Source organism: Aythya fuligula, chromosome 1 (assembly GCF_009819795.1).
Source record: "Aythya fuligula isolate bAytFul2 chromosome 1, bAytFul2.pri, whole genome shotgun sequence".
Lineage (NCBI taxonomy): Eukaryota > Metazoa > Chordata > Aves > Anseriformes > Anatidae > Aythya > Aythya fuligula.
This window is the reverse complement of record NC_045559.1, coordinates 175267519-175281365: the sequence shown is the minus strand read 5'-3', so window position 1 is coordinate 175281365 and position 13847 is coordinate 175267519. Positions and strand designations below refer to the sequence as shown.

The window sequence follows — 13847 nt, the reverse complement described above, 5'->3', positions numbered from 1 at the left end:
CCCACTTAAATCCAACCCCAGCCTAAAGTGACTCAGTCTTGACCATCTGACAGCTGTTGGGCCTTTGGCGGTACGGTAAATTGATGGGGAAAGTGCTGTCACTGGACAGGCATTTGCAGGAGAAAACCCACTGCTATAGATTTGTGGTCATGGTGGGGAAGTTAAGGATTACACGAGCGTGTAATATGAGAAGAACATGCCATTTATTTAGTCACTGTTCACGGAAAGATGATCAATCTGCCCATCAATAAAGAATGTGGAGCTGTAGCTGGGTGCGCATGAAATTTGTAAATTGGCTATACAGACAGGTGTTGCCTATACTACAAGAAGTGTTCAGACAGCGGATGATCCTGTTTACAGTGGAATTTCAAATTATGTTAGTCATTATCAATAAGCACTTTTCTAGCGTGGACAAAATCTGAATGTGCTGAGTGGTTTAGATTTGTATTCTGAGATCTGATATGGGTCTAACATGCCTCTCAGGAGCAGAGTAAAAGACCTAGTCAGTTGTTGTTAGGTTGTTAGAGTGGTTTTGCTTGATAAAAAAGAGATTTATGTCTCTATTTTCTGTTTTACAGATAACCATTCAGAGGGACAGTGGTTTGGATGTCAGTTCCCCCAAACATGGAAAAGTGGATCCAAAAAACATGCCTCATGTTGGTGGAAATACTTGGGCTGGTGGAACAGGTTTTCATTCATTATTTTTTATGCATCATGGAAGGATGTCTAAGAGAGAGGCTGTACTAGTCAGAAATGGATGTATACGAGCCTACTCTCTGCTTAGAGATAGTTTACTTAATGCAGAAAAGAAAATATTTTCTTATTATTTAATGCCTATTCTTAATTTATTTATTTTTTATCTCTACTATCCTAGGTGGAAGAGACACTGCTGGGTTAGGTGGCAAGGGTGGCCCATATCGATTGGATGCTGGCCATAAGGTTTACCAAATATCGCAAGCTGAAAAGGATGCTGTTCCTGAAGAGGTTAAGAGAGCTGCTCGAGAGATGGGTGAAAAGGCCTTTAAACAGAGGTGAAAGTCTTTATTTTCCCTTTCATTTCCCAGAAGAACTAGGTAAAGATGACTGAAAGGAATTTTCTTTATTAACTACATTTAGCAACTACCTTATCCTGATCATTATAATTTAACAGAGCTTACCAGCATGTGTTTAATTGTTCTGGACAGGACATACAGAATGCTTTATTAAATTAAGCCACATTGTTGTGGCTTAATTGTGGACAGTGGAGTTTGGTAGAGTAAAACATAACTAGGTGGATAAGGAGAGTGATCTGATTATTTTATCTTTTTTAAAAAGGGATCTACCACATGAAAATTGTGTGAATTGTGGTAAATACAGGTTGCATGTTGTTAGAAGTTGGTCACCTAACAATTATCTTTTGAAATGGTCTATTATGAGCAAATTGCTTCTGTTTGAAATAATTGTAGCCTATTGCTTAGATGATTTGAACTCTTAGATCTCAACAGACATTTCTATGAGACCTGTAGATCTTCCCTGCATTAGTGTGACACAGGGTTACTAACTAAGGATTTCTCATACCATGCACAGAGATTCAGATTTCTTCCACTGTCTGAAATTTCAGGTCAGCTCTGGTACTTGGAATAAAAAAACTAAGGGTATTGACAGTCATACCAAATGAGTTTTATGTTTCAGCCCAGGACATAACTGCAGTGTGAAAGAAGAGAGTACTAGACAGATTAAAAGATCAGAGCAAATAAATTTAGAATCAGCTTTATCAGCTCACATTTTGCTCCTGTTAACAAAGTGATGCCCAATAGGAGGACATATTTGGATACTATAAGGAGTAGGTGAGATTACATCAGTTGAAGCAAATGGCATAAATAAAAAGGCTTTCAAGCATAGAGCACACACTGTACATGAATCAGTGTATTTAAACCCAGCAATTTTTCTGTTGCATTCAGGTCAAGTTTCCTTTTTTAATCTTGTTTTTATTACTAAATTGCCTGAAGCATTTAACATATTCATTAGAACATTAGTGATTAATAAAGACAGGGAAAATGTACATATTATATTAGAGTTTCACAGGATGAGGTTCTGAAAAGGAAAATACCTTTTAATAGCTACATAATTTACACAAGCAGCATCCAGAATTTTAAATTAAAAGTAGTTACTTCAGGCTTTGCTTTCAGGGTGGAGGCAGGGCTGTCTTTTTTTCCTGGTGTTTTAGAGGGGTGGTATGGAGGACTACATTTAATCCTCTTTCTACAAAATTGCTTATCAGTTTTTCCATAATAAAACCAGTTGATACGTAAGGTCTTGGATACTGTACATCTGTTTACACATATGCACACATGTCGTGCTTTAGTGGGTTTCTAGCTGCCTGTATGATGCTTTGGAAAGCCCATGACAGGGGAAATTTGTAGATACCGATGCATGTTATGGCAGCAGTGCAGCTGTGTTCTGTAAAATCTGAGTATCAGCATATGAGATAACAGCACATGTCCTGCTGAAATCAGTAAACTAGCATGTACCAGCAGTAAATGTAGCCTATTCTGAAGACACATTTGACTTGGACTATTATTCTGTAGCTTTTGAGTAATTCTGGAAACTAACAGATAAAAGTTAGGAAAAGGGAGGTTGGAGTCCTCAGGCTAAGGAGAAGAAAAAAAAAAGGATGCTGCAAATTTCACTGTTTTGCTTATATATGATTATCTGGTAGGGATAATTTTATTACGAAGGCTTTTGATTGCTTCACTGGCTAGCAGAAAACATTTTAAATTGCTCTATTTTGGTAGAATAGAGTTAGCAACTACTCTTGAATAAATGCAGTATTTTTCATGGTATTTTTCTAAACTGGCTTTCATTGTGGATCACTGTGGATTCTACCAAAGTAAAACTGCATGTGAGATTTTTTGTTTGTTTGATACATAAAGAAACATTTTCCTTGTTGATAGCAGCTGTGAAGTAAATTAAAGTGTACAGCACTGAACATTATGTTTTCTGGCCTCTAATGAATAATAATAGTTGGCTATAATGACTACATCAGTACATAATTCGAAATAGAAAAATACAGAGTCATACTAAACACAACAAGAATTTGATGTTTGATTTTAATGTTATTAAAGGTCTAGTCTAGACAGCAATTTGGATCTAGATCTATGGTGTTTTCATTCTCTACTGTAGAGTATATATTTCAGGCAAGTAACTTGTCATGGTATTAAAAAAAATTGGCGTTTGAAATATGACTAGCCTATACATACTTTAATAATCATTTGCAGTTCATTTAAAAATCAGTATTCTCAAAGCAGTGTGAGTAAGATTATGCTGTTATGAAGTGCTTGTGTTTGAAATAAGCTGTGCATGGATAGACCAATATGTTTTAGCTCAGGATTGAATGCAGACACATGGTTGGGTAGCATGGGCAGATACAAGATTGCTGCCACACTACATGATGCTGGATCACCAAAAGTCTCAAATGTTGCACACATCCAGCATATCAATCTGTCCCCTAGCTCATACTTCACTGTTAAATCTCTAATTTCGTTCTAATTTTGAGTTTCACCAGTTTAAAGGTATCTGCTCAGACACAATGTTGAGAAGAACAAAAGAACTTTTAAGTGGAAACGTCTTCATTTACAGAAGAAGCATGCATGTGTTTTTATAGTGCAGATGTTGCTTTCTCTGTTAGATGTCTGGACAGAACAGAGTTCAGTGACATGACTCATTTTTTGTGGGGGAGCACATTTTTATTCACGTTCATTTAAAGCTTCTTTGTTTCAAGATTTCGTCATTTTATGAAGTACAAACATAGGTATTTGAGACACAGTGACTAGTCATAAATCTTAAACAACAGATTTGAGAGTGTGTCTTTACTTAACCTTTGCGTTAAAATGTGGATTTTGATATGTTTAAAATACTCCAACAGTGAAGTAATGAATAGGCACTCATGATCCTTGTATGTACATACAGCAACACCTGAGACACTAAAACCTTTAGAATTTGATCACAGTTTTCAGAACATCTGATTTACATTTCAAACATGAAAGAAGATGAGGAGAGACCCAGAGGATCAATAACTTTAATGTTTTAATGTGAGGCCATCCCTGTAGACATTGGCAATCACCTGACTGTTCAAAAATTCAGATCATCTGCCATTTTTTTTATTTGTGTCATGTCTGTTCATTAGAGTCTGAATTTCCCTGTTACCAAGTAAGCAAGCCTGTTATAGTTTATACATGTAGTGACTTATATGCATAAAAGGATGATGTTCTTATTTCCTAGACTGTTCTAAGCTCCCTGTTCTTTGCTTTAGATTGAAAGAGATTCAGATGAGTGAGTATGATGCATCTACTTATGAAAGGTTCTCTGGAGCAGTACGACGTCAAGTTCAGTCACTCCGCATCATCTTAGACAATCTGCAGGTAATCTGAGATTCACTGGTAAAGGAACATGGTCAGCTCATTACATTATGCCCAAAATACTGTGCTGCTAATATTCAGTTACCATCTGGTCGTACCTTTGAGGGTTAAATGCAGATTCATGTTATAATCATTGGGAAAAACACAATCTCATACTACTATTTCAAAGGCAGCTTTTAAGTGGATCTCAGTGCCCATCTTTACAAGTTACAGAGCTCACAGAGATTCAGTATTATAATTTTGTGAAAGAAAATACGATACATTATTAAAAGGGTATGTGACAGTGTGTAGAGCACAGTCTTTGTCTTTACTTACTGTCCAAAAGACTTAAAAATGCAAATACTATAGGTGCTAAAAGAACAATACATTTACTCCACATCATGGCTCAGCTGCATATGCAGCTTAAACAAATTTTTCTTGGGTTTATTTTTAAATCTTTAAAAATTTAAATCTTTTAAATCTTTAAATCTCTAAAAATAGGTATAGGCTCAGTCTCCAAAAGTGGAAGCTAACCAAAATCACTAGTTTGCTTTTCTTCTAGTAACTGGTCCTGTGGCTGCTCCAGGTTTTATTAATGCTAGTGTTCACCTACAGTGTAAGTAAAACAAAAAGTGCATTGTTGCAAGGAACTACTAGTCTTCAGTGAAAATGAAAAGAAAATAAATTTACTCCTTATAAGACATCTCTCTGATTAAAAATAATTCTGTTGAGGGCTCAGAGATCTCCTCATTCAATGATCATTTAGGATGGTCTTATAATAACACACTTTGATTCATACGTGCACTTAGTATGTGTTTCAGTTCAGGACTTAGGCTTTTTTTTTGTAAAGAGAGGATTCATTTGAAAAGTTTTAAGTATAAATCTTGGTTTTCCCTACATTATTTTTATCCAGATGGTTGTTTTTAACATGTTTCTAGCAGATATGCAGTTGGAAGCACACTGTAGGACAAGAAGAGAATAAGTGAATCTTAAGTTTAAATTTTTTTTTTAATCACCCGTATCTATTCCTTGGAGCCAAAATTCTTATATTCAAGGATCACATTAATCATAGTCAAAATATAATGTATTTTAATGTAAGTAGATTATCCTCTTCCTTTGTTAAAAAGGTCATCTTAATACCAAAGCAAAGACTTATAAGCCTCAGAATTTTATGAGACTTCACCAACTTCCTGGGAAAATCCATAACAGCTAACCACAGAGATAATAAATGAACAGCATGATGAAAAAAGCAAACTCAATGAATTTGGAAAAGCCAGCTCTTAGAATAAAAGCAATATTGAAAGGAAATTTGTAACTTTATGAATTTCCATACATGTTTTGGTATTTTATTTAGAAGATGCACTAGGTAGATAATGAAGGTAAACAATAACAGGAGTTAGTTGAAAAATGCTTGCTGTTAATTGGGAAGCTGAATCCAAGCATGTTTTATTTTATGTTACTGAGAAATAAATATTTTTTATTCAGATTCTACAATGTGGTAAATCAAAGCCATTGAGAGATATGCGACTGTCTCCCATTTTTTCATGGTAATCTTACATACACTATGGGTTTTCAGTTAAAACTGTTTTCTTTCTCTTTTATCAGTCAGACATTCCTCATTTCTCAAATAAAACTCAATGGTACAGTACTGAGCTACTTGATACCTCTGATGTCAGTATAGATTTAAATTTCTGAAAATCCCACATTACCTTTTCAGTAGAGAACACTTTTGGCTTTTTTAAAATGTGTTTGCCTTGTTTAAAACGTACTGTGTTCACATAATGAAAATACATTGTCCTGTTTAAAATCCATTTCACCTGGATTTTCTTTTCAACATATGTCTTTTTATTGCTAGGTTTTGTGGTTTTGTTTTAAAAATTATGTTTCGATGATTAACTTTTACATCCCAAGAATCAAGAGGCTGGGATTCTAGTCCAGTTGCTGATGCCTCAAAAATCAGTAACAGCAGCAAGAGATATATGGAATAGGCTGATCCTTGAAAGCAATGCATAAATATAGTCTGAGAACATAATTTCATTGTTAGTTTTACTTTACATAACTCATTGATCTCTGTCAACTATTTGAACAAAATTAACAAAACATTACAAATTGTCGTTGATCTTGTGTAGAAATAGCAAACCAGAACTCCAGGAAACTGAGTCAGTGATGAGCTTTATTCTCTCTCCTAATGCTGACCATCCCCAATGAAGCTTGTACATGTGAACTAGATTCAAAAACTTCCGGTTACTCAGTGACTCAGAAAGGCCTTCTTAGATTTTATAGAATCATACTATCATAAAGGTTGGAAAAGACCTCCACGATCACCTGGTCCAACCATCCCCCTACTACCACTATCATCCACCAAACCACGTCCCTAAGCACCACGTCCAACGTTTCCCTGAACACCCCCAGGGACGGTGACTCCACCGCCTCCCTGGGCAACCCGTCCCAGTGCCTGACTGCGCTTTCTGGGAAGAAATGTTTCCTCATTTCCAACTTAAACCTCCCTTGGTGCAACTTGAGGCTATTCCCTCTAATCCTATCACTAGTTATTTGTGAGAAGAGGCCGACCCCCAGCTCCCTACACCTTCCTTTCAGGTAGTTGCAGAAAGCAATGAGGTCTCCCCTGAGCCTCCTCTTCCCCAGACTAAACAACCCCAGTTCCCTCAGCCGCTCCTCATAGAACTTGTGCTCCAGGCCCCTCACCAGCTTTGTAGCCCTTAGATGACTTGCTTTCTGGAAATACTCTTTTTGATTACAGAGGGAGTCTGGGGCAACTGCCCCTGTAGCTTCTGAGCATCCTTTAGGCACCTACATTTAAACTGGATGAACCTGGGCCTGAGTCACTGAGCCTAGTGGGGCTCTGTCTGATTTAGGCTGTGTGGGAATTGTCATGTCAGAGCAGCAAGAGTGAAATAGTGGCAGTGCGGTAATAAACAAAGCTCAGAGAGCTGAGACGGGAAAAACCCTGTGCTATGTCAGTAGTAGGTTTCTGGTTTCAAAAACTACATTTTTCTGGGAACATATGCATAAAGTTTTTCCAGAAACAAATGAAGACTACAACTGGGAATGTTTCATACAAACCTATACCATTAAATGTTTAAATACAGTCGTTTCATATGCATTTTTTGAGCTCTTTACAGACATCATGGTTATATTTTGTAATATTTCTACGTAAGTATGCCTTTGGAGTCTTTCAGTGAGAAGAATTACTGCAGTGGTGTATTATCATTAGTATTGTCATGCTGATAAGACAGGGTATCTAGCACAATTTTTCTAATTTTAAAGGCAACACAAGAAATATATATACCATTTTTTCATCAGTTTGGTGTTAGTATATTGCAGTAGTAGTGGACTGTATGACCCTTCTAGGAAAATACCAAAGTGATGTATATATATAATAGTTCTGTTTTTTCTCCTAAAAACATAAATATCCATATCACTTTTAGACTTACGAAATTTATATATTGAAATGGTTCCGAAAATTACCTTATATATATATATGCACTGTATAACACAAGTGCTTAAGGTGAGATTTCTTTAACTTTTATAAAAAGAAATAAATTCTTGGAAATTCTGCACTGAGTAGGCAGATGTTGAATAGTCTAAAATGTTAGTATTATTTTGCAAAGATGTTAAGTCAGATTTTGTCAGTATTATTTCCTATTTTAAGAGAGGAATGTAAACTCTGTGTTACTCTAATAAAATTTCAACTCCAGTACTGTGGTTTTTTGTTGCATAGGCAGAACATAGCATAAGTTTCATAAGCTGGTAAATGGTCGGATGGGTTTTTAATTACGTTCATAATTAAAAACAATTTTCTTCTCACACTGCTGTTCGTTGGACATCAAATAGTGCCAAAGCTAAAATTTTGTCAGTGCAAGCAGAAGAGAAACTAGTTGAGAATTTGCTCAATGAAGCTGAAATTTTATATACTCTTCTGTTGTTTTTCCCTCATGTTTAATGAAAGTAAGCAAATGACAAACGTTTGACAAAATAGCAGCCCTCAGGAAGTGTTAAGGCTCTATCTGTGTCCCAGTATGCTGGTGGCTAAGATGACTAGGAACAATCTCATCTTCATCATGCTGGAAGTGCCATGATTCACTTTAGACAGGCTCTGTTCACTGAACAACATGTTGTCTCCAGGAGCACTTTGTAATGGTTAGTTGGAGCATTGCAATTTGCCATGGGTTATCCTACTGTGTTTTTCACAGTGGGAAAACATTTACAGTTTGACACTTTGGTGGAGCAGTTAGAGGTCACCTGGAATTTGCAGGTGTCTTCTTGCAATGTTACACAAGTCTGAGGGCAGCAAAGGAGTCAATGAGACTTTCAAACTTCATACAAAGAGCATTTAATGATAGCCGAAGCTACCAGTTTGGGGTATAAATTCCTGGATGTCCTGTCCCAAAAATGGGTTAAAGCTAGGCCAGCCATAACACCACTAAAATATATCACAGAGCACAACTGACTGAATTCAGAACCCCTAAGAAATCCTTTCCACTTTCCCCTCCTGTGATTTACTAAGATGCTGAGGTTTCCATATACTGGCATTGTTATTTCTTCCCATCAGGAAGCATCTGTAAAGCTTCTGACACAACCTAACTAAAAAACTGTGCTTGACTCAGCTGTGTTGATTCTGTACTGTAAAATGAACTAACCAAAACATTTTCCCTGCAGCTTTGTATTCTTTCTGCACACTTATTTTCGTAGATAACTAGTCCATTAGTCTTGAATATGCAGTAGGCAGTAGTCCAGAATGCCTTTTTCCATATGCTCTAAAAAGAAAAACCTCATAAATTTTGACCAAAGTGATTTCAAAGATTCTCTGAGCCTTTGGAAGCCATCATCTGACCACTCAGACTGTACAAAATTACAAAGATTCATCCTCGCAAATCCCAGGCCTACTTGGGATTTGTAATATAACACTTCCTGCTTGTCAAAGAGCGATTTTCATTCCTGAGGTCCAATGTCTACGGCAGTTTCTGTCCTGCTGAATGTATGATTTACCTCCAGCTGCTGACCAGCAATTTTCCTGATAGTGCAAATGCATTATACATAAAAATAAATTAAAATAATCTTACGTAGGTGGGTTTACTGCTGGGATGAGCAACTGAAAATGAAATAAAGCATAAAATACATACATGTATATGCATACTTTGCCATTTTTTGATGGATCTTATAACATATGAACATGATAAAGCTACCCATTTTAAAGCATTCTTTAAATGTTTTTTGTAATCTTAAGCACTTGAATCTTCAGTGCTTGCTTTTATATACAGGAGTTCCGTGAATGTTTTAGTTGCTGGATTGTAGTGCATGTTCATCAGGCCAGGCTGTAGATAACCATTGCTCTTTTCAAAAAATTGAAAGAAGCATTTAGTGAAATGTCTCTTGAGTATCACAGTTTTCAAAGTTTTTATTTTAAAATAGAAAATAGCATATTATGAATGTTGTTTTAAAAGAAGACACTTACCATTACCCTGAGGTTAATACTGCTTAGTTTCACATTTGTGTCACGCTTTTTTTTTTTTCTTCTTGTGCTACTTGGGTGGAGAATCCATAATATGTGGTCAGTTATGTGTGTCCTTCTGGTTGTATTTCTGAACAGATTTTTTACACAGATTACCAGCACATTTGCAAGGAAAAAAAATGTTAACATTTTTACAGTCCACAGTTAAACTGCCATATATCAAAATACTTACAGATGGCAAAATTACAGAGGAAATGTGTCCTTTGTTAGTATTAATTTTTCTTTTAAAGTAAGAAAGTATGAAAGCTATGAAAATGTGTTCATTGACTTTCGCCAAAAATATTACATAAATACAAAGGAAGTTCATTTGTATGTCATATTCAGTAGGAATCAAATTGCCTAAAATACATCTGCATCACTAAGTGAATTAAGGTGTGGGTTTTTTTTCTGTTGAAGGCCAAGGGTAAGGAAAGACAGTGGCTGAGACACCAAGCTGTTGGAGAGTTAGATGATGCCAAAATCATTGATGGGCTGACAGGAGAAAAAGCCATTTATAAACGACGGGGAGAGCACGAGCCACAGGTAAGTATCCAACAAGTAGCAGGGGAATGTAGGGAAAGATCTGAACAGGTTTGATGGTTTCTTAGGAGCTGTACAATGTATGTGTTTGGAATTTGAGTGAGGTATAGAGATGAGATACCTTAGAACAACCATCTCTGCCACAGGAATTCACTGAGACAATGGTGACCGCAAGATGGAAGATTTGCTTCACCTTTTCTTACAGTTTTCCACACATTTGCCACTGTTAGAGAGAGTATGCTAATCGAGACAGTCTTTTGTTTCCAATGCAACTCTTTTTATGCTCTTACTTTATATTTTAATGAGCTGAAGGCAATTATGAGAAAACTGTTTGTTTATCTAAAAAAAAAGAAAAGGAAAAGATCTTCTCACTGATGTAATTATTATTATTATTTTTTTTTTTTGTTAATGTAGACCCTGATACTGTAGGAAGTTTTAAAAAGCCAAACACTTTACAAATCTGTTATTACTCCATAATACTCAAACTATTTGGGCTTTCACAGGTATTTGGATTTGCAAGAATAATAACAGTAATGAGAAAAAAGTGTGAGGCAAAACCATTAAGGTATGATAAAATGGTCTGTATTGTGGCCCATTTCAGCTTTTTCTTAAAAGATATGATTAGGCTTTACATGAGGCTGCAGCAGTGAAACCAGTTGAATCAGACCAAAAAAACCAGGCCAGAACTGGTGTGGCAAATCAATAATATTTAACAGTAGTAAGTAATGATAGATGACTTTTTTTTCAATCTTTTTTTGCAATTTGGACATTAAGATTGTTTTGGTTTTTGTTGTTTTTTGTTTTTTTTTTTTTTTTAAATAGGTGAGTACAACACCTTTTTGCACATCAGCTACCCACATTTGATGAATCTCTGTTATTTTTATTTCTGCTATGTGGTCCTGATGTCTGTTACTTGGACCAGTTCATAGAAGTTGGCCTTGTCTGTGTGAAAGATCAATAAGGGAAAAGTGATTAGATCTTCATTTGTAGTCTTTTTCAAAATGCATTTACACAATATATCTATTTTAAAACTTTGTTAAAATAGTTCAGTTACCACAGGAAAAAAAAAGGACAAGTTTAAATTTTGCATTAAAAAAAGTAGGATTTAACGTAGGATTTAATGGGTCTTCTTGTTCCTCCTGCTTTTGGTAGAACTTGTTCCACAGTTAATTGAGGGAATAATTAAAAGTGTTAAGCACACAAATGCTGGCAACTCTTTACAGGTAATAGAAACATTTTAGGTATTTGTTTTTAATGCGACTGCTTGTTTTTTGTTGTTGTTTTTGTTTTGGTTTTGTTTTTTTGCTAGATCATATTTAAGAGCCTTCTACTTGAGTGCAGACCCATCTTACTGCACACTGTATAAAGCAGCGCCTTTGAATGTACTGTGCCAGTAATTGTTAAAACAGATGGGGACTGTTTTCAGGAAAAAATAATGGTTTCAGGATCAGAATGAAGAAAAAAACTAATAGTTAATCAGAACAAGATTTCAAACATTTTTAGAATGTTATTAACCTCAGCAGACAAGATTTTACAGTCTTATAAGGGTCCCTGTTAGTACTGTAAGCCAAGGAAAAACATTTCCCTTATGAGCCTTGGCAGACAGAGCAAACTTGAGAGTCTTCTTACTGAAATAAAACATAAAGAATGAAAACTGAGGCAGAAAAAGTATTTTCCTGACAAGCATGTATGGAATTCTTCAAGTTTTTTTCTTTCCAGTCATTGAAGGTGAGAGGAAAGAATAAATTGAGGTATCTGTTCAGTAATTGTTTTGAAACAGTTAGAAACAAAAAAGGTTAAAATGGTTTTGTTCTTTTTTTTTTTAATATATATAATCAGTGTTTGCTGGATAAAGGTTTTGTGCTCTGCACAGTCCAGTGGGTTCTCTTTCTAAAATGTATTTCCTTTGTGTGGTGTTTAGTTTTCTCATTTATACCGTAGAAAACTCTTTTTTTGTGCTGTGTTTCCTTGTCAGCCTGGAAGCCCCCAGCAGAAACCTAAACGCTTGCGCTTGGTGGTGGATGTCTCTGGGAGCATGTACCGCTTTAATGGGGTGGATGGACGACTGGAACGCTCCATGGAGGCTGTCTGCATGGTCATGGAAGCTTTTGAGAATTATGAGCACAAATTCAAGGTAATTACAGCTGGGCTAAGAGGTCTGTGGTTATGGCTCAGACTGTGTGGAGCAGTGGAAAAAGTGTTTCAGCAGTCAGTCTAGCCAAAGAACATTATTCATTACTGCAAGGAAATAAAGGCATTGATCTGTTTCTAGCAATCTGAAAAATCATGCTAGTGAATGGATAAGAAACATTACACACTTCAGCAGGGGAGAGTTCAATTTAAGACTTTAAGACTTTAATTTCATGAAATATGCTGCCTTTTTCTGTGCTTTTGTTTATTTGTTTCTTCATACAGAAAAACCTAAGACTGCAAAATATAGGTAAGTATGAGCTTTGGGACATGCAAAAATGCCCAGCCTTTCAATCTCACCCCAGAGTACAGACAGTATTAATTTCTGATGGAAAGAAACCAAACTTCTTTGTCCATTAGTTATGTTCTCTGTTACCTGAAAGGAAGAAAATACTTTCTTGTACTGGAACATATTGGGTCCAGAATGTTATTTAATAGTAACCTGCAGAAGAAATGTAAGTTAATTTTATGTTATTTTTTATCTCTGTAAACAGAAACAAGGTCTAGGGTTATATTTCTTGAACCTCCAAAATGACAAAAATGGCCATTTCTTGGCAAACTCAATGTTTAATGAAAGAATAAGTATGTCCAACTGAAAATCATCTCAATCACGAGACATAAAATGCATCTGAACAAAATGTAAAATCTTCTAAACAAAATCAGTAGAAAACTTAGTCCCAATCAATCCAATCAGGTTTGCTTCACATTGTTCCTCTGATAGCATAATCCCCTCGTTTTCTGTTCTTCCATAGTATTTCTTGTACAAAAACAGGTCATATGGAGACATGTGCTTCAAGAATGTCTTCTAAAAAAAAAACACAATCATTTATACTTCCACTTGTCAGAAAAAAATTCTATAAAATGAGACAGGCGTTGTGTTTTTAGCCTACTTTCCTAGGCAAATCTTGTGCTGTCCTACTCTGTCAGTCATTTTTTTTCCCCTTGAACTTCAGAACATTTTACTTAATTTCAAGCAAATTTGAAACAGTGGTTGAGTTCCCAAGGATACTACACTTCTGCAAATGTCATAAAAATGGGACGGGTAGGTAGTGAGCCTCTGTTTGTGTTTGTGTTGGAGAAACATTCTGTAACCATAAGATTAGACCTTAGCCTAGAGAAGTCGTGTGGGAACTCAACTGTAATTAGGAAATAAATGGGAAAGGGTTTTAGTGAAGTAGTTGCTCACATAGCTCTTGCTCACTGACAAGAGATATGTTAATAACAAATAT

The 13847-nt window shown here is 35.8% G+C and overlaps 1 protein-coding gene across 1 annotated transcript in view; it reads left to right on the top strand.

Annotated features, from left to right (window-relative positions):
* VWA8 (von Willebrand factor A domain containing 8) overlaps window positions 1-13847 on the top strand; it is a 192823-nt gene that overhangs the window by 167937 nt on the left and 11039 nt on the right. The window contains exons 38-42 of the mRNA XM_032186011.1: window positions 579-687; window positions 875-1031; window positions 4292-4400; window positions 10306-10431; window positions 12404-12562. Of these exons, the coding sequence (XP_032041902.1) occupies window positions 579-687; window positions 875-1031; window positions 4292-4400; window positions 10306-10431; window positions 12404-12562 (660 nt within the window). The remainder of the gene's footprint in view (window positions 1-578; window positions 688-874; window positions 1032-4291; window positions 4401-10305; window positions 10432-12403; window positions 12563-13847) is intronic.